At 33.7% G+C, this 22,714-nt stretch overlaps 2 protein-coding genes across 2 annotated transcripts; both read left to right on the top strand.

Annotated features, from left to right (window-relative positions):
* Positions 1-2,774: 2,774 nt before the first annotated feature.
* On the top strand, positions 2,775-3,968 carry LOC141650991 (F-box protein CPR1-like). The gene has a single exon (XM_074458722.1). The coding sequence runs from the start codon at positions 2,775-2,777 to the stop codon at positions 3,966-3,968; it is 1,194 nt and encodes a 397-aa protein (XP_074314823.1).
* Positions 3,969-20,117: 16,149 nt separating this feature from the next.
* LOC141650990 (uncharacterized) lies at positions 20,118-20,930 on the top strand. Its single transcript, XM_074458721.1, has one exon. It carries the CDS (start codon positions 20,118-20,120, stop codon positions 20,928-20,930), a length of 813 nt encoding a protein of 270 aa, XP_074314822.1.
* The last annotated feature ends 1,784 nt before the right edge of the window (positions 20,931-22,714 follow it).

Here is a 22,714-nt window from a genome sequence, read left to right as displayed (position 1 = left end):
ACACCAAAGATAGGTATGGCACCGTTTGAGGCGTTGTATGGGAGGAGATGTAGGAGTCCGATCTGTTGGGACGATAGTCTTTGAGGCAGTGGTTTTAGGACCAGAGATGGTACATGAGATGGTAGAACAGATTAAGATGATCGAGAACGGATGAGAAGCGGCCAGGATCGACGAAGAGTTATGCGGATCTACATCGTCGGGACATCGAGTTTCGTGTTGGGGACAAGGTTCTTACGAAAGTGTCCCCTATGCGTGGAGTTATGAGGTTTGGGAAGAAAGGCAAGTTAAGTCAGAAGTTTATAGGGCCTTATGAGATCTTAGAGCGAGTTGGGGAAGTGGCTTATCGGTTGGCTTTACCGGCTGCATTGGAGAGGGTGCATAATGTGTTTCATGTATCGCAGCTGCGGAAGTATGTGAGTGACCCGTCACATGTTTTAGAGGCAGAGAGCTTAGAGCTGGATGAGTCTTTATCATATCTTGAGGTACCTAAGCAGATCCTAGACCGAAAAGTTAGAAAGACTAGGAGTGGTGAGACAGTTTTGCTTAAGATCCTGTGGTCCAACCACGAGACCGAGGAAGCTACATGGGAGGCCGAGGACATAATGAAAGAGCGCTACCCTTTCCTTTTTGATCAGGTATGTATGGTTACGGGGACGTAACCTTGTTTCTTTTAGGGGGGTAGGAGATGATCGCGAGAGTTTTTAGGATTCTATACACCTTTTATATGTTGTGTCGGGATGTTTGGCCTGGGGTTTGTATCATGTTTTTGTTTGATGGTTGAGTCGGGAATGTTGAGGGAGTACCTTTGTTTTTGTTGTGGTTTGAACTTCGGGGACGAAGTTCCTTTTAAGGAGGGAAGACTGTAATACTCCGTATTTATGGTCTTGGGGGTACTCTATCGAGTAGCCCTTACTCTGTCGAGTAAGGGTATGTTGCAGAATAAAATAGTTTCTGACCTGTTGGGCACTCGATCGAGTAGCTCGGGCACTCGATCGAGTAGGGAAATACTGATCGAGTACCTTGGGTACTCGATCGAGCGCCCGGTTTTTTACGGGGAGTTTTCGCGGGTTTTGTTAATTATGCGATTAGGGTATTTAAACCAATTCGTCTTTGTTTTAAAACACTTTTACCAAAACCTAAAACTTGTTTAAGAGAGAAAGCAGCAGTTCTTCTTCCTAATCGCATCCTTAACGATTCCCGGAGTTCAGACGGTCGATTCTCGTTGTTTTTCGTGTTGTTGGATTCCTTGCGTCGAGGGTAAGCTTCTAGCATAATTTTTATAATGTTTTGCTAGTTTTGGTCAAACCCTAATTTGGGGTTTGGGGATTTTATGAGTAGGAATTGAATGGTAGTCTTTATGTGTTATGTATGATAGGAGGAGAGTTCGTAGAGGAGCCGTTTTGAGACAGCTGTTTAGATCGTCTGCGTGTTTGCTTTCCAGGTAGGATTTCCTACTCGGTATTAGTCCCATAATGGGATATTGGTGATGTGCTGTAATTAGCTGATTGATATGATGATTGTAATTGTGATTGTGTTTGTGGTTGTGTTCGTTGATGGCTCTCGAGATGCGTTCTCGGCTGAGTGGGGTCACTTGCGGGAGTGATCTCACGCCCTAGTTTCGCCTTCATGGAACCCGCCACGAAGGGATGTGCACATTAATGATACAGGGTTATCGCTCGTACGATGAGCGGGGCTTAGGTGGGAACGGCTACGGTCCCCCATCGGCGGGCCGGTCCAAAGGACGGTCGTGATTGAGACGGTTGGTTGGTGTGTGTGTGTGTGTGTGGCGGTTCAAATTGTCTGTTTGCCTTATTACTTGTTGTCTATATTGATTGTGTGATTAGTACGACCCGGTGTTGTTTTGTAAACCTGCGGGGATCCATTCGGGGATGGTGAGCAGATATTGAGCGGTATAGAGATGGTACTGATAGTCAGGGATGGCCACGACATGACGATAGAGTCTTCCGCTGTAGTTTAGTCTTTATTTACATTTCATTGAGAAATGCATGGCAGTTTGAATAATGTATTGCACTTTCAGTTTGGTTTCGAGGATTGTATTCTTTCATTAAACTATTATAATAAATGTTGTTTCTATTTTGTCTATTTGATTATCATACCTCGGGCAACCGAGATGGTGATGTCTCCATACCTGAGTGGTCCTGGTAAGGCACTTGGAGTATGGGGGTGTTACACAAGTACCCGAGAGTTTCTCAGTGGAATAAAGTTTGGTAAAGAAGTTGGTAATATGGTTCGCAAGATTCTCGTGGCCGGTAATGGTCTGACCCACATCATCCACAAGAGAGATAATGCGATTGAAACTACGTCTCATAGTAACGGATTTCTGAAAGAAGGAAGTTATAACAAATGAGATCCGAAGGCCTCCAAACCATAGCTGCTATGGCTGCTGGTTCGTAATCCTTGTACCAAAACAACAGTTGTTTCTATCCCAACTGAGATTATAGATTTTAAAGTAGGAATACTATTTAAAGTAGTTTCCTAATCCGAGGAATACTATTTAAAGTAGTTTCTTAATCCGAGTAATACTAATTTCCTTATATAAAGAAAGTCTTGAACCTTGTCGACTAAACTTTGAGGCAGTCTCTGTTTACAATATTACCAAATATATAGTTTCCTAATCCCAGCATGGGAGACGGTCTCTCAGAAGACTTACAGTTTCCTTATAGCATTGAATCTCAATTCTCATATATAAAGAAAATCTTGAACCTTGTTGACTATTCTTTGAGGTACGTCTTTTATTCACCCATCATACAGCAATGTCTTCGCTACCAAAAGACATTATAATTCATGAGATCTTCTCCAAATTACCCGTCAAATCTTTACTACGCTTCAAGTGTGTTTCCAAATCCTTCTACGCCTTAATATCATCTCCTGAATTCGTCGAAATTCACCTTCGTGAATCCCGCTCCCCGGACGCAAATCGCCTTCTTATTCTCGCTGGTAAAGATTGTCGCAATCTCTATTCAATTGACATAGATTCGCCTGACTCGGTCACCACAATTCCCTTACCATGTACCCCAGACGAGTCGAGTCCACGTGAGGTTTCAATTGTGGGCTCAATCGACGGCTTAATTTGCGTAGGACTCAGACGAGGCAGATATAGTTTTCCTATGTCTAAGCATATCCTCATCAACCCTTCTACAAGGGTATTTCGAGAAATTCCTTACAAGCGTACACCTAAGGTTCCAATCTCTGGGAGTATTCAAGTCAATTTTGGGTTCGGGTTTGATGATTTAAACCGTGATTTTAAACTTGTCAAGATTACGGACGTACATGAAACACATGGACCATTAGGTACTGTCGTTAAGCTTAGGGAGGTGATAGTCTATAGTTTAAATGAGAATACCTGGAAATTGGTAGAGATTGTAAATGGCGGTATCGATTCATTATTTATGGAGAGACAAAACGGTGTTCTCATAAAAAATCATCTATTACATTGGGTGTTTTTGGATTCAAATCACAACTATCGAGTTGGTTGTTTTGATACTCGGTCCGACAATTGGGCTAAGGACGTTCCTTTGCCGAAGGAGTTATCTAAAGCTAGTAACAAGTTTCTTGCGCAAAGCTTAGGAGTTATTAATGGGTGTTTGTGTTTCTCACAAGCTAATTCTTCATTGGAAGAAGTATGGATGATGAAAGACTATGAAGCAAAGGAATCTTGGGTTAAGTTGTTTCATATTACTGATTATAATTACACTTGTTATTATCAATTCACCCAACCTTTTTTTTGTTTTCGTAGAGAATCAAAAGACGAGGTTTTGTGTAAGAATTTGGACGGAAAAGGACTATTTTGGTACGACATTGGACCAATAACATACGGTAAAAAAGAAAAAATTAAAGGAATTCCAGCTTTTTTCGAAGGGTGCTTTTTTACGGGAAGTCTTGTTGAAATTCCAGGTGGTTGTCATATCAGTCGAGATAAGTTAAATGATTATCCTTTATTTTTATGAATGCTATTAATTAAACTCTGATGTTATGTATCAAGATCCAATGTACTTCAAGACTTGCTAGAAAGGGGATTATTGCCATTGTAATTTAGATGAGATTGTTATTGTTGGAAAATAAAGGACATATCTTACGGATGAAGCCATTCAATCCAAGAACCGAACCAATCTTGTCACAATTTTTTACTTCGTCGTTTTGTAACCGGAATATTTATATTACGTGCTTACAGTTCATCTCCCTGTTAACAATTTAGCATATGTGACAATGTGAGTGCTAGTTGACAATCCTCATTAGTGTGGAAATACCACTCCAAATGACATTCTAACTAGGGGTGGGCATAATCCGGTCCGGAACAGAAAAATGAACCGGTCTGGTCATCGGAATTAAAAATTCCAGTCCGGTCACCGGTCCAATATTTCTAAAGATTCTGGTTTCCGGTCCGGTTCGGTCTCGGCCGGTTGCCCAGCCCTAATACTAACCTGTTGGTCCATGGAAAGGCATATTAAGCAATCCCTCTTTAAATGATCGGATTCAGTTTAATCGACCGGATACGAGTATCCGGTGACCGGTTCTATGCGAATTAACTCCTCAACTTCACGTTTTGTCGGCGGATGTAGGGGAGGGGGTAGCAGTGTAGCAGGGGCACTCCCCCATCCGTTGGCCAATGAAAATTCCGATATTTTGTTTTCTTTCTATTTTATGATTGCATTTGATGAGCAATTTTATTTTCACATCCAATTTGGTCCACTTGTCATCTTATAATTGTACCCCTCCTCTTTTCTTGGTCTTTGTGTCAAGGTTGTTGGACTCTTCTTGGTCATACCTCGCATATTAATGGCAAGCTTTATGTAGTTTCAAGAATAACGTCAGATTAACGTTCTACATCGTCACATCGATGATAGAGACCAAATGTATCACGGCCACATGAAGGACATTGTTTACAAAGAAGTTTTCATAATTTACCAAATTAAGATGTCGTATTATATATTTTGCATGGAGTTTTTAAGGATAAGTAGTCAAAGACTATTTCGGTAAAAAAATAGATGGTGCTAAAACAATAAGAACGGTAACTCTATAATCCAACTATATCTCTGAATGTTAGTATACAACTGACATAGTTAAATAACAAATGCCACAACGCTTTCGTTGCGTTTTTATTATAGGAACTCATGATTAATCTGTCTTCATCTAAATCAACCCCCGAAATTTTGGTTGCTTCCATTTTTAGCATAGTTTGACTTTTTGTTAAATTTAATAGTTTTCTATTACCAGACCATGGTAATGTATATAATAACGTTTCTGCGGTGCTATAAAATATATACTACTAACTGACATTATTATACTAACTTGGTAACCCAACTATTTTAAAAAATGACATAAACTACTAACTGATGTTGTCACAATAATACTACTAGGTGCTCGTGCATTCTATGTAATAGAATGAGAGATATTGGGTGATGTTTATAATGAGCAAATACTCTTAAGCGTAAATAGTCAAGGTATAATTATGTTGTAAGAGATCTACTATTTCCTCTCAACGCACTAAATATATATAATTATGATACCTGCTGTTTTTTGTAACATCATTCAGTTTTACGTAGTTGTAAAATAATTTGCAAAACTCATAAAGATATGTCTCCGTTATTAAGGATTCATATTGATGAGCTCTACCATGTTTATAGAGAAAGCGTTTTGTATTTAATTAAAAATTGGTTGTGCCTGTAAAAATTTAAAAGCTAGCGACATGCTATAACTATGTCACTTGATGTTATACTAATCGTTGGCAAAACGTTTATGCTAAAATCACTAATAATTCATTTGTTATCATCTATACCAAATTACCAATCACGAATTTTGTTTCCATCAATGATAACATAGTATGACTTTTTTTATCAACTTAAGAATATATTTTTACAGATAATCCTAATGGGAGTCCCGTGCATCGCACGGGCTTTCCAACTAGTTAAATATTAATAAAGGAGATGAGTGAAGTTTTGTTATTGAAGAGAGGTAGGAATAATTATGATTAAATATTAATAAAGGATATGGTGGGGTTTGATGATTAGAGAGAGGTATGAGTATAATATTAATAAAAAATTTCCCAAAAAGGAAAGGAGAAGAAAATCTGAATAATCGTTTTAGAAAATCAATATATATATATATATATAAAAGAGGCTTTTTTCAGGCAATTTTAGAGACTCAAACTTTTCTAAAACACTTGAAATAAAATATACATAAATAAAAAAAAGTCACTAAATAAAAAATCAAAGGATAATTTTAGTATATATTCGGTATGAATTTTATTGGAACCTAAACTCAAAAAAGTAATAATATATGATTAATACTCAATATCTATCTATATCTACCTAGGAAAAAAAGATAATATATATAATATTTCTACATAAAAATAGATTAAAAAAATGCAAATAAAACAAGATAGAGTTTACGACTTTATGAGAAAATAAACGTGATATAGAAGTCTAATATGATTAAATATCTGTCTTATAAATTACACCAATCTCTAATGCTATATATATAGTTATATACACGTCTTCATCAATGTTTCACTTAATTTTTATTTTCTTCTGCTCATGATATTTTTCCTGATTGAATTATTTGGTTTTACTTTTTTGCAGCACAATTACGTTTAATTACATAGTGTGGACTAAGTGCATTCTGATGATTGTGTAGTCTCTTTACGAATTAAAGGTAACAATTATCATTATCATTTACCTTTCTTAAAACATATATAGAGGTTTAATATTGCTTGACAATATTAGGTTATTAATATGTCTAAAGTTAATGCTCAGCCAGAATTCTCAAGGTGGAAAGCAAAGGACTCTGCTGCTAAATCCACGACATCTTGAATCCTAAGCCGAGTGCCCTGTTGCCCAACAACTACTGCTGCTAATGTTCCCACGTCTTTCAAATCTGATACTCCTCGTAATATTCCATACAAAAACCCACAAGCATAGGCATCTCCTGCTTCACAGGTGTCTACTGGTACACAAGGTGATGGAGGGATATATATATATAGCTTCCCCTCTAACTCCAATGTAGGAGCCACTGGGCCCATCCGTCACAGACACGAGAGGGACAAAATGGCTGTTTTTCAGTCATACTTTAGGCACTCGCTTGGTCATGAGAATCGTTTAGTTAGGGTGAATCCTAGGGAAGATGAGCACTGTTAACTCGATCATATTCCAGATGCTATTTCTTCATGTCCCCATTGATACTATAGCTCATATTGATACATTGCAAACTTAGAGGCTATCATGGTTAAGAGGTCAATAATTTATTATTATGAATGGTCTATGAGAACTATAATCAGTGTCCAAGTATGTTCATATCACAAAATAATATTATAATATTGTTACAATTTCCACAAGAGTACAATGATAGATGAAATAAACAAGTATCGAGTTGTATTAGAAATCAAAGCTTCTTAATCCCATGCCGCCTTTTGCTAACAAAGTGATTTATAAGTTGCGCTGCTATATTGATATGACAATAACTTAAAAAAACACAAATTCTCATTTAAGATAGGTATATTCGTCTCAAGTTTAAGACGGATCAAATAATATGAATAAGATAATATTAAACAGAATGCATAGAAAAAACAACAAATTTTTCTTATATACAAAAGTGGGATGATATTTACAGCACTCACAATAGACTCTCTTCTAAAAGGACATCCTCTCTATTGTGAAAATTAAATTATATTGTATGTCCTCTTACTTAGAAGAAGATGGGTCTTTCTCTAATCTATATATCTATCTATATTAATAAAGGAAGCTTTTTTCGAGTGATTTCGTAGACTCCAACTTTTTAAAACTACCTAAACTAATTATTAATAAAATTATAACTATAGATAATAATTCAATATGTAAAATTGATTATGTATATCAAAAAAGAAATATTTTTATCATCACGGGTTAATATATCATTGTCATTATCCAACCATATAGTAATTGTACAGCTTATCAAATTCTATTATTATTTTTTTAATTTAAAAACGTATTTGATTAGAACTAGAAATAATAGTGTATATAAACCCCATGAATGTATGCTTTTTAATGTCCTCCATCCACCCCGTCCCCATAACTTAATTGTGCGTGACCTTATTTTTTGTTTTAACGTATTCCGTTTGCTTTGTTACACCGTATATTTTTATGTTGTGAGATCTAATTTTGTGCTTTTTAAAATTTTACAGAAAACTGCGAAGGTTAAACAATGAGAATTGAATCATTTTACTCCGTTGTATCGTATTGATGTTATTGACGGATTTGACGGTAAGCCAATAATTATATATACCATATATACCTTTTTAGAACATCTTTATAATTTCATTAACTTATTTATTACAGAGTACATGTTATCATGCATGTGAAGAACTTCCCACCATTCCGTTAAAATACTATGTACTGAGTAATAAATATTTGACGTTAGATAAGAATTTTATCATTGATTTTGACCATCTCACATTATAAGACTGTTTTAAACAATAATTATTGATAGTATATTTGTGTGAGTCAGGTTAATCGATGATAATGCTGACGATAATTTCTCCATTGAAGTTTGATTTTCCATTATAGAGACCTTAGTTATTTGTACATATAAAGAGAAATTGAAATATAATAGACCATCATAGATTTATACGAGGAGTATAATATAGGTAAGAGTTTGGCTAAACATATTTATTAATATAACACCAAATAATGCGTTCGTTTCAAATAACTATGCCCACGCTCACAAAGTCACAACAAAATACTCCGTATGATCTACGCACTAACCAACTGTATATTAGAGTCTAATAAATACTTTGACAATTTGATCATATGTTTTGATGTTTTTGACAATATTTACACCAAATGTATTGCATCTCATGCCAATATAAGATGTCTCAAACTTAATAGGCCAAAATACGTACTACGAAAATCAAAACCCAATTTAATAGGCCAAAAATACACTCTTTGTCAGTATATGCAAAATAACACAAAAGAAAAAACTCAAAAAAAATATGAAGTGATCTAAATTATAAATAAGGATGTATCCCTCCATCCACTTTTATTATCCTACTTTTCCTTTTAAGAAGGATTGACAAATAGGATAAAATTACTACTTCACCTCTTTAATTAAGAAGAAGAGGGACAATATAATTTTGATAGGGTGAATGGTATTTAAAAACTTAGGGGTATTAGTAGTAAAAAAAAAAAAAAGAGGACAATAAAAATAGGATAAAGGGAGTATAAAGTAAGTCGGTATTTTCGTTTTGAAGAAGCACATTTCTTTTACCAGGTCAAAATTGTTTATGCCTTCTATATCTAAGCGTACAATTGTACAAATAAATAGGGTAGACAAATGCTAAAAAACGAGTTATGGTGCAACATCATATAAATTATGCTGTTATAGAAACAATGGGATTTTGTTTGATTTTGTAAGGGGTGCGGCTTATAGGCATTTAATAGTGGTCGATTAGGGATGAAAATCGGCCTTAGTGCTTCTACGGTGCCGATAATGTCGTCCGTATGTATATGTGTCAATGGTGCCAGATTATCAATAATTTTGGATATGTAAATAATTTATTTGGATTTTCTCCATTATAGTTGCGATCATGAAAAATTGAAAACACGTTTTTAGATACTACAGTATATATATTTATACTTGACAGAGCATTACAAATTGGCCCGTGCATCGCACGGGCATTAAATCTAGTCTATCTATATTAATAAAGGAAGCTTTTTCCGAGCGATTACGGAGAGTCCAACTTTCTAAAACTACCTAAATTAATTATTAATGCAATTATACTTAGAGAGAATAATTAGATATATAATAATTATATACCAATCGTAGAAGCACTCAAATACGGAAGGTGCTACGGTTACACTTGGTGTATAGAATCTTCTATACACCACCAATTAAAATGTAACATGTAGAGGAATCTATTTGTAATTAGGGAGGGAATTGTGTAGATGTTTGGATGGAAAAATTTCATCATGGAGGGAAGATGAAAAAGATGGAGGGAAACTAAGAGGGAAAATAGTTAAGAATTTTATTAATTTTGGTAATGTGAATAATAATTATATTTGCTATGATTAAATAATATTATATCTTAACAAAATATTTTTCCATATCTTTTAAAAATTCACTCTAACAATCAATTACGTAAAATTTTATCAGATTAATTTTTCATGAAATGACATTATATAATCTATTTTTGAACAATAATTTTGTCAGTTTAGTTTCGCATTACGAATTAATCATTTCCGTTTACTGTAATCCATCAAATTAATGCTTTATTTCAATTTCTTTAGATTTTAATTAGGGGTCAGGTTTTTCGTGGTTGTTTCGTGGTGGCAAAACCGTTGCTTTGGGTCATCCACGGTCGATTCTGACCGAAGGGCAACGTGATAGTCGTAACCAGGCTAAAGCCTTCGGCATGATAGATCGTCGGCGCCGGAGATGTTAACGGCAGAGAGGTGTTCACGGAATCACGACAGGTAGTTGAAGGCTTGAAGCTAGGCATGGATGAATGATGTTAGAGATAATGGAAAAAAAGGAATTAATTAGACAATAAAAATAATAATATTTACCAAATTTGTTAAAAAAATTCATAATAAATTTTAAAAGTTCAAATTTCAAATTTTAATTGACTCCCAAAATGTACAAAATAAAAGTTAAAAAAGATTCTATCTCAATCCTCACAGTTGCCACATGTCACGATGTTATACGCAGTGTATAGAAGATTTTATACACTGAGTGTAACCGTAGCCTTTTCGCTCAAATACGTATTAATACATTCCTAACAATACTAAAATTTTCAAATTTGAAGGATTATAAATATAGCAAGTTTAGAATTACCCAAACTCTACAGCTAATGTTTATCCACCCGCATAGAAATTGTATACATAATGAAATTCTCTTATTATCTTTTATATATTATATGTAAGGTTAGTTGATGGGAACTACACAATGATTAGTGTATATAAGCTGTCGGACCATTAAACTTTGAACGTCCCCCATCCCTAAAACTTGAGCATGACCCTAATTTTTAATGTAATGCATCAGGTAGTTTTTGTCATCCAGAATATATTTTACTGTAAGATCTAATTTTTGTAATTTTTTTGATTTTTCAGGAAATAATGAAGGTAGTCATTTGAACATCAAAATTGAATCAATGCGACATCGTCAACAATAAGATTGGTATTTTTTTCTCTCTATTACCATGTTGTCCCCCTACCTTTTAATTTTACGGTGTTGATCTGTGAGATTATCTAATACTCTTTTTATCTTATCCATGTAGGTAATGGTGATGACAAGATTAATTATGAAGTTACTGATGCAACTCTTCAATCCCGATGATTGATAGGTCGTAAAATACCAAAACACGTGAGATTATTAAGATGGAGAAAATCACACTTGGTATGTAGATATATGATGATGATGATGATGATAAGCAATTTTTGATAGGTTGGATTTCTTGGTAATTTATTCACTCTACTCTATTACGTAAACATATACATTAGAGAAATAATTTCATTATCTTTTAACCTAAAACATTGTCCATCATATTCAACGCCTGCCCAAAATAGGTGATGATTAGCGTTTTCAACAATAGCATATTGTTGAAGGACCAAAAATTGATGAGTAGAGATCATCTGTCTCACTTTTATGTCTCATCTTATGTCTCATTCTCTTAAGATCGTGACACATCACACTTGAAATAATAAAAGTGGTAATATTATATCTGCACACTTGAAATAATAAAAGTGGTAATATTATATCTGTAAGTCCTAACGTGTCATTAGGAGAAGTAATGGGACACAAGATGAGATATAAAATAGGACAGAGGATCTGCTCTGAAAATTGATGATAATAGCCAGAGAAGGCCAGGTGAGACTTTGCAAATGCAGGGGGAAGCAATAACTGAACACTAATCCTTGCAAATTAAACAGATTTACGGAGTAAAATGGAGTAACGCTTTTACAGGAAGTCTTGGTAGGATGTCATTTACTATTAGGTGATCAGGAATTACTGCGAGTCTTGCAACCTTATATGGTCGAACCATTATTATGATACAGGATGCACTATTCAAGGCCTAAATACAATGGGATTAGCTCACAAACTAATAAAAAACTCAACTTTGAATTTGAGTACAAGACGGAATCAACATGCAGTACTCCGATTTTAAATGGGATTAGCTCACAAACTAAAAAGAGCAACTTTGAATTTGAGTATAAGACGGAACCAACATGAAATATTCCGATTTTAAATGAGATTAGCAGTTTTAAATGAGATTAGCAGTTAGCTCATAAACTAATAAGAGCTACTTTGAATTTGAGTATAAGACGGAACCAACATGAAATATTCCGATTTTAAACGAGATTAGCAGTTAGCTCACAAACTAATAAGAGCTACTTTGAATTTGACTATAAGACGGAACCAACATGCAATATTTAAGATCAGAGTTAGCTCACAAGGATTTTTTATTTTGGTAAAAGTGTATTAAGGATTGAGATACCAAGATGTCATTTTTTTCTTTAGTTTTCATTGTATTTTTATAATGGTTTTTAACAAGTATTGTGTAATGGTTCTTATGTATGAATCTTCTTTGAGAACAAGAGTTAGCTCAAGCGATAAGTGCTCTCTTACCGAAGTTTGGGGTTCGTTTCTAATCCGCGACATTGTACGCTTATTTGAACCACAAAAAAAAAAAAAATCTATAAACCCTGTTTTTTAGGAAAAAGTAAAAAATAAAATCATAATAAACAAGCTAATATTTATAAAATGAGTTCGCATTGCACAAGTACACTTCTAAAAATCTTAACCAAGTGACATCTAATCTTAACCAAGTGACGGATACGTGCCGTCTTCAATGAGATTTTGTGTTTCATTTAATGTTTTAAGATGTTAGGCAAGTTTGAAAGAAGGTGATCGCCATATGGATGTGGAATATATGCTCATCAAATTTAAATGCATCTATTCTTAAAAAAAGAGTGGTGTTAGAGGATATACTTTAGTCACTAAGCAATTTAGTACTTTAAAATTTGAATCTCATACGTGAGGGTACTCACTTACCACATACTCCCTCTATCCCGGTCAATTGTGATACAAAGACCAAGAAAATAGGTGGGAGTCAATTACTAAATGACAAATGCAACAAATTGTATGTCAATGATCAAATTGCTCATCAAATTCATTCTCAAAATAGAAAAGACAACAATTGACTGAGATACCCTCAAAATATAAAAGGATAACAAATGACCGGCATAGAGGGAGTAAATTTTATATCCATGTGTTTGTAAATAATAAAATAGTTATCTCAATTCCACTTGAATACTCACTTCCAATAACTATACTTTGAGATTATTTGATTTTGATAATATTACAGAAGCGAAGTTACACTCGAGAACAAGTGAAGATTCCAAACACCCACACTTATGGAAGTATAAGAGTTTAAAAAAAGTCTTCGTAAAGACTCGAAAACTTGAGTCTTACCTTGAAAAGTGGGTTAGCATGCTATCAGAAGCCGTAAATATATGTGGTTTGAAGCCAAATAAATTATGGACTTTCTATATCTTACAATATCGATGAATTAAACATATGAAATTGTTTAATTACATACAGTGGCGAAGCTAAACTCGATAACAAGTGAGGTCACAATTATGTAAATAAGTCTCTGTAAATATTCAAACTCGGACCTTCACTTTGAAAAGTGGGACGATTACTAATCAAAATTTTGAAATAGATTTGTTTCGAGCAAAAACATTATGGAGTAATTCTTTTAGTTTAAAGCATGATTTTTTTTTAAAAAAATGCAAATCACCAAGCAATCATTTTTTTTATAATATATTATGATGCTAGACTTAAAGAAAAATTAAATAAAAGGATATTATTTCTAGGCCCGTGCATCGCACGGGCATTAAATCTAGTATATATATAAAAGAGAGTTTTTTCGAGCGATCTGAGAGCGTCCACATCATCAAAAATCAATTTAGGAAAGTATAATTTTTGATGTAAAAAATAAAGTGGAAAATCTTTTAATTATTATAATATGTATATTTCCTAAATTATATTCAAGTGATATTTCCAATTTTTATATCAAACTTTTACATTTCATTTGGCAAAAAAATATCGTTAAAAAAATTATGAAAATAATATAATTAGCTTTGTGTTAAAAAATGCTATCATTAGAGTATAAATTTCATATTATTTGCACATGTTAAAGATGGTGTACTTCTTAATACGTAAAATTGTATAATTTTTAGTATGTTTTGTCCCACATTGGAAAATAAGTAGCTGTGGTGAATATACTACATATAAATAGTAGAATTGTCCCACATCGAAAGATTAGTATAAGGTGATGTGATCCTATGATTATAAATAGGATGCATATTTGGAACTTATGTATCCATCAAAATTTGTTGAGTCTCATAAATAATGTTTTAAAGAGCTCTTAAGATTTTCTATCGTTATCTACGATATGATATAAAAATAAAGTGGAAATCGTTGGGAATTACTCGGGAAAGAGTTAAGAATATGAACAAGAAAATCAAAAAATAACTAAAGGTTGAACAAGAAAATCAAAAAATAAAAGGTTTTACTAATGGTTGTCTTCTGAATGCAGTAATAGAGCTTTAATGAGTCGTTATATGTACGATGTAGAGATCCATATCTAACGATCGAGACTAAGTGGTTTTTACCTTCAAAGAAAAATAATATGTATACAATAGTGGTTTTTTAAGAAGAGACATGTATTTCTTGGTATGTTATATCTTTCACATTGAAAAATAATGTAGGCATTATGAACATACTACATCTAAATAATTAAATTATGTATCTCACATTGAAATAATAGTATACGGTAGGGTGATTCTATAAATATAAATAGGAGGCATCCTTGAAACTTAGGTATTAATCCAAAATTTTTTTGATATAAAAGATATAGACTTTTTAGTATGTTATATGTCTCACATTGAAAAATAATGTAGGTGTTGTGAATATATTATGTATAAATAATAGAAATGTCCCATATATATATACATTTTCTATATTATATTAAAGTGACGTTTATTATTTTGATATAAAAACTTTATATTTCATTTGAAAAAAAATATCGTATGAAAATTATATAATTAGATTGTGACAAAAAAATGTTATCATTAGAGTGTATATTGTATTGTATCGTATTTTCTCATTATTAAATCGGGTTGATCTCAAAGTAGGTACAAAAAAAATTGTGTACTTAGTAGTTAGTATGTTATTTGTCCTACATTGAAAAGTAACGTAAGTGTGGTGAATATACTATGTATAAATATTAAAATTGTTCCACATCGGAAGATTACCGTAAGGCATGGTTTTTTTTTTTTTGGTCTAAACCATCCGGTAATCCGAACCACATTGGGCCGACTAATCCGAATTTCGGGGCGTGTCCAAGGATTACGGTATTTAAACCCCTCCCAATCGCAGTTGTGGGGGATCGATCCGCAAACCTCCCTACCAAACGCAGCCCCATGCTACCACTGCGCCAACCAACGATTGGTACCGTAAGGCATGATGATCTTATGATTATAAATAGAAGTCATAACCCAAAATCTTTTGATTCCCTTAAGCATTGTCAGAGATAACTCTTAAAAGAGTTTATATTACTGTTTTTACAATAATGATTTCTAACCTAAGTTAATGTTTGGAAAATCTTTTAGTTATTATAATATATATTATGTATTTCTTATTTTATATTCAAGTGATGTTTCTAATTTTCATATAAAAACTTTTAAATTTCATTTGACAAAATAATGTCGGTAAAAAAATTATGAAAATAATATTATTAGATTCATGGTAAGAAATGCTATCATTAGAGTATATATAGATTTCATATAATTTGCACATATTAAAGATGGTGTATTTCATAGTATGTTATATCTCCCACATTGAAAAATAATATAGGTGTGATAAATATACTACATATAAAAAATAGAATTTTCCCACATCAAAATATAGCATAAGGTGGGTGATTCTATGAGCATCCTTGGAACTTACGCATCAACCCAAAATCTTTTGAGTCGCTTAAGTATTGTCTTGGAGAGCTCTTAAAAATTTATATCATTATATTTTCTACCTATAGAATTTATATGTCCCATATTGAAAAATAATGTAGGTGTGGTAAATCCGTAAATATACAATGTTTAAATAATATAATTAGAATTGTGTTAAAAAATATTCTATCATTAGAGTATAGGTTCTTATCATTTGCACATATTTTAATTATGATAAAAAAATAGAAAACAAACGTCAATGGTAGCATGTGTAATCTATCAAAGTTCAAGGTTACCATGAGAAATTTCCAATATTATAATGATATAGTTAATTAAATTTGCATTTAAAAGAGAGATATTCGTACCAATAAAACAATAAAGGGGGTATTATTTTTTAATTGTTATTTTATTGCCACGCCATCAAACTTAACGTCCATTTAACAGCCTTTACATTAGAGGGTACCATGGGCAAAAAAATGGAACCTCAAGGGTACCATGGGCAGATTTTTAAAAGTAGGGGTAACATGGAAAATCTAACAAAACTAAGGGGTACTACGGGAAATTTCCGTATCTCAATTATTTTAATTTTTTTTTTTTGAAGAAAAACAACGTACAAATATTAATGGAGAGTACTTGATCATATTATTAAATTTAAATATAACTATTAGATATAATGAGTAGCAATTGTTCGTATTCGGTATTCGGGATCTGGTTGGATGTCGAACTAAGTGAAAAAAGATGGTGTAATTCTGAGTATGTTATTTGTCCCACATTGAAAAATAATACAGGTTTGATAAATATATGTTACGTATAAATATTAGAATTGTCCCACATCAGAAAAAAAATCCAATTTTTGTGAATATATTACTTATAAATAGTAGAATTGTCCCACATCGAAAGATTAATATAAGGTAGGGTGATTATATAATTATAAATAAGAGTTAACCCACGTATATATTAATCTTTTTTTTTGTTTAAAGAGATATTTTAATAATATGTAAACAAATCATTAGACATATAATGTAAACACTAAACGCTTATAACTTTTTTTTTTTTTTGCATTATAAATAAGTTAATTACCCCGTTGCAACGCACGGGCATTCAAACTAGTTTTAGAGGAAAATAGACATACGCCCTTGTGCCCTTCAAATAATATTTAATTGTCATGTTCAATATTAAATTAATTTTGTTGATTTGTAAATTATTAAACAAATATTAAATGACTTATAATATTAAATATAAAATATAAATAAAATAAGAAAAGTAATATAAGAAGATCTCTTTATTGTGAGAGAAAAATAAATGTAGAGGAATAGTGGAAAATGAGGTGAATCAAAGAGGGTGTGAGATGTCAAAAAATTAGAAGGGATTTGAAAATAAAAGAAATGAGATCTTCCTCTCTATTGTGGGTGCTCTTAACTTATATTATGACGGATACATCCGTTTTAAGGGAGACTTATTAATACTTAAAAGTAGCCCTCATTGAAAGTAGTTTTGAAGATACATTGAAGAGTCTTATTTTTTCAAACCATCATCTAATATAGATTTTAAATCAATTTTATTGATAATGCAATAGATATACAACTTTCACGTATCATTCAAAATGATATTAAAAGATCTAAACAATTAGAGGAAGGACAAATTTGAAACCCGTGCAACGCACGGGTACAAAATCTAGTAAGGAATAAAATAGTAGATGGAAGAGGGTAATAATAATAATAATAATAATAATAATAATAATAATAATACGGAAAGGTTTCTAGGTTATTATTTTGGCCGAAACCTACATATACTCAAGTCAATAAGTCTCCACGCTCATTCACGGCTTCACGCCCATTCACGAAGCTAAGTAAGTCTCCACGCTCAAGTATTGGAAAGGTACACACAAACTTCTCCCTGCTTTAATCTTCTTCTTTCTTTTTCTAGTCTCCTCGGTCTTTATTTATTTTTCTGTCTCTTACATACAATTTAAGAAATATTCTTGTGTTTTGCGGGAGAACTGTCCTCCTCACACCTAAAAGTTGTCCACCAAATAAAATATTATAAAGATTTAGGCATAAGGTGTACCGTCCTCCCGAATGACACCTGAATTTTTCACAATTTAATTCCTAGCATAAAAGGTGTGATTATGATATCGGACTAATCTGATTTCATATACCGGCCAAGTATGAGGGATATTTAGTTGGCACATCTCTTCTTCATATACCCTTAATATATCTATAATATTGATTATAATTTATAATCTGTATCCCTCAGTCCCCTTGTCACATCTCTTCTTCAAATATAATCCGCATTAATCAACTTACACACCAAGTAGATGCTATTATTTTATATACACTGCCATCGTGTAGGTGTCTTAAGGGTGAGAAGATTGTTGGACAAATGCATGTTGTTATGCTCCTTTTTAGAGTTACAATTAGTCGGGTTCCAAGTCTTATACCGCTTGTCAGTGTAGTTATATGCTTATGAGTTATGTTAGTCAGACTCGGTTCGAAGGGTTGAACAAAAACGGGTCCGTACTAGACCTGGCAAAAGCAACCCGACCCAAAAAATTGACCCGAGACCCGAAGTGACCCGATAGTGACATGAAAACCCGATTTGGCCCGACCCGACCCGAACTTTCTTGACTCGTACTGCCCGACCCGAAAAGGGTTGAACAAAAACGGGTCCGTACTAGACCTGGCAAAAGCAACCCGACCCGAAAAATTGACCCGAGACCCGAAGTGACCCGATAGTGACATGAAAACCCGATTTGGCCCGACCCGACCCGAACTTTCTTGACTCGTACTGCCCGACCCGAAAATGACCCGATCCGAAACCACCAAACCCGAAAATGACCCGACAAAATATAACTCTAATTGAAATGAAAAGACTTGAAATGACTATTTCTCTATTATTCATTGACCCGAAATTGACCTGACCCGAAACAACCCGACCCACTTGACCCGAAACAGACCCGACAACAACCCGAAACAGACCCGAAAAGACCCGTTCCGACCCGAATTAACCTGAACTCAACGAGAGACCCGAATTAACCCGACCCGAACCGTACCCGACCCGTTTTGCCAGGTCTACCGTACCTAAGTGTAGGACTCGGCTATTTTATGAGAATTTGTCAAATTTCTGGTCTAAAATGAAGTGTCGGAGTTTCAATATCATTGTCCAGCTTCAAGTGTCGGACACGGATACACGAGTTCATATGAAGTGTCAAAGTAACATCAGTTATATGGTTGTAACTGTAATTAGTTCGTTACTACATAATCGAGAAAGGCGTCTTCATTCGATGACCTTTAAAGTTCAAACTCGGTGCTATCTTTTGTTTTCTAGAATGCAGTTGTGATAATTATTGAGCAAATTTATTCATTTCTGGCCTACAAGTGAATAATAACGTTTGAGCATTATTATTTTTTAGCAATCTAAATGAAGAAATTGAAAAACACAAAGATAAGACGGGTTGATTGGTCTCGACTCCAGGATGATTTATTGAGGCGAATTGTTGAGAATTACATGGCAACAGTTGAAGATTATGTCATGTTCTCTTCTGTTTGTCGATCTTGGTACTCGGTTGCTTGTGATTCGGATACGTCCAAACTAAGGAAAAAGTGGACTCGCCAAATGCCGTTGCTAATGCTAACCGATGGCAACACTGAAATATATGATATTATGAAAAAGTATAGGAGTTACTATGCCTATAAATCGTTGAATAGCTATGATGTGCGACGATTATTTAATGTTAAAGACTATGTCAAGGATTATGATTTGGAGATACACCGATATCCTCATAGTGATGAAGATAACGAAAATAATAATAATAATAATAATAATAATAATAATAATAATAATAATAATAATAATAATAATGGTGAAGAGACGAAGAATGCTACAAGATGTATGCTGAACCTGAGTGGTGGGAAGAATAAATGCTACAAAGCAAGTCTCCCTGAAGCCTATGGGAGGTCTTGTTGGGGATCGCGTTATGGTTGGATTGTGACCTTAGGTTGTGATCGACAAATGTGCTTGTTAAACCCTCTTACCAAAGCTACCCTCCCCCTCCCTTCCCAAAAGACCTTCCCCTTTCCATGGAAGGGAGCGAGTGGAAAAACTATTCGATTGACGTTTATGGAACGAGCAGTCTTACTTCTAGTGCCTCGAGACGATGGTTGTCATAGTCATATAAGCCGCGACTCACCTTGTTCCGCTACTGATCACAATGATGGCATTTGGCTTGTGGTGGTACTACACCATGATATTCTTGCATCTATTGCCAAGCCAGGGGATTCCTCATGGACACCAATTCTTAGGCCATCCCGCCGTGATAGCGACTTTTGTTACTTGGAGGGCGTCACATATTGCACTCATTTGAGATCGCTACTATTTGTCGACAATAATATGAAGGTTTATATTTGCGACCTTCGTGACATGGAACGTCCTCAAGTTCTGATACCATATTTTAAGGGTCGAAAACTTTGGATGGAAAGACCGTCAATCCGGTCAGATAAAATCTACTTTGTTGAGTTGGGTGGCGAAACGCTTATACTTGCACGCTACATTATGCCAAGGACGGATGTTGGTTACCACAAAGATTTTAAAATTGAAGATTATGGTGAATTTGAGAGTCACTTGACTTTCAATTTTAGGGTTCATAAGATTAAGTTTGAGACCACCAAAAAATTAAAAGAAATGCATGATTTGGGTAACGTTGCATTGTTTGTGGGTGATAATGCTGCTATTTCTGTGTCTAGTACGGAGGTTGGTTGTGAAGCTAATTGCGTATATTTTTGCGATGATTATCGAGTTCCACCTACAAACAGGTTCAAAGGGCATGATATGGGTATATTTAAGATGGATGATAGAACAATTCTCCCTTTGTACGATGGACATAGATCAAATTCCTCTTATTGTTGTCCTTTTTGGTTTTGTCCATCCCTTTAGATTCTACATAATGTACATTTTGATGATTTGTTTACTATCAATACTTTTTTATTCTCCTATAATAACACTGTTATATGGTGTACATCGACTTTATAATACTCAACTAATTTAAATATTTTGAAATTTACGGGTCTATCTATGGCGAACATTCGTACGATTTGTTGTATGACACCTTTCAAATGCATCTAATGTAATGAATGTGGAGAATTTCTGCGGGATTTCGGCATTCAAAAACTATGGCTTTTAAAGCATGAGATAATATGGAGTCGAAATGTACCCAACTCGTTTTTGAGTAAAAGTATTTATTCTCTCTACAATTCTCGTCCTATTATGTACAATGTCACAACGTACAATGACAATGGATTATTTCACTTATCCTGGTATACAAAGTTTTGTAATGGATATGGATACATATATTTTACACACTATTTATGTGTATGTCAGGCTCTAGTAGTACTAGAGTATCATATACGGAGTACTTATTTTGTATTAATACTTCATCTGTCTCGGTCATTTGTTTATCTTTAATTTTGTGACAAAGACCTAAAAGATGAGAGAACCAATTACTCCCTCCGTCCCGGTCAATTGTTGTCCTTTGGTTTTGGCACAAAGACCAAGGAAAGAGGAAGGAGCCAATTACTAAATGACAAATGAAACAAATTGAGTGTGAATGATCAAATTGCTCATCAAATTCATTCTTAAAATAGAAAGGATAACAAATGATTCAGACACCCCAATATGGAAAAAGACAACATATGACCGGGACAGATGGAGTATTTGATTACAAGTAGACCAAAGTGGGTGTGGAGTATTTGATTACGTGTTTCTCGAGTTTTGAACTGCTACTGTTGTCGTCCATTTATCTCTGTTTTTAAGTCGTTTTTACTTCTGTTCTTTTGCTAAAGTTTCAAAATTCGGAGTCCAAGAATTTCAGAACATCTTTCGAAATCGATTTCGGTTGAGAAACGAAGTCACAATCTTCATTTGAAAATGGCTGCACGAAGTGCCTTTTACGCGAGAATTTGTTTTTGATTTTCGAAATTAATTTTGTTAAATAGTTTCGATATTTGTTTTACAATCGACGAAGGCGCGCCTTCTAAGAAACACTTGCATATGAGATCCTGAGTGGTGTCCAAGTCTACATGTAAGTTGAGGGTGCACAAAATCCCGAATCAATCCTCCATTTTGCTCGTGTTTGTTAATACACGCCAAGGATCCCTTTTTATTTGTTTTTTTATCGTCTTTTATTTATCGTCTCATGTTAGTTAATATGTTTCATAATTATGATGCTAATGATGTTTAATCGCTATTTAGAATAAATAGCTTGTCAATCATATGTTTTTTTTTCAATTTATGACGATAACATGTTTAACTAGAATAATTGCATGTTTAAATTGTAAAATGAATCAACTTGCTTTAAATTGATTAAAATGAAATTTTAATTAGTTTAGTTATATTCACATGTTTTAATGACTCGTTTTATTTTAGCTATGAAATAGTTAGAATTAAATTGCATGTTTAGTTCGTTTTATTCAATTTATGATGTAGACACGTTGTTATATCATTTATCGTTGTTAAATCACAACTTGGCTAAATTAATAATATGTAGAATGCATGCTAAATGAATTAGACATTCATAGGTCATACAAAACCCGACATGGGATTTAAATGAATTTCTTTAAAAGTTTAATTGAAATTCATCTATTCTTTCGGCAATTTCTTATTACTTGAATTGCGCGTGCTTAGCATCCGATTCATGACACTCGATGACTAGAATAGTTCAT

Source organism: Silene latifolia, chromosome 4 (assembly GCF_048544455.1).
Source record: "Silene latifolia isolate original U9 population chromosome 4, ASM4854445v1, whole genome shotgun sequence".
In the NCBI taxonomy this organism is placed as follows: Eukaryota; Viridiplantae; Streptophyta; class Magnoliopsida; order Caryophyllales; family Caryophyllaceae; genus Silene; species Silene latifolia.
The sequence above is the reverse complement of the archived record's forward strand: the minus strand, read 5'-3'. Positions and strand labels throughout refer to the sequence as shown.

Bases quoted from the DNA above. Each gene is read 5' to 3' on its own strand.
- LOC141650991 (XM_074458722.1), top strand. From the start codon at position 2,775: ATGTCTTCGCTACCAAAAGACATTATAATTCATGAGATCTTCTCCAAA.
- LOC141650990 (XM_074458721.1), top strand. From the start codon at position 20,118: ATGGAACGAGCAGTCTTACTTCTAGTGCCTCGAGACGATGGTTGTCAT.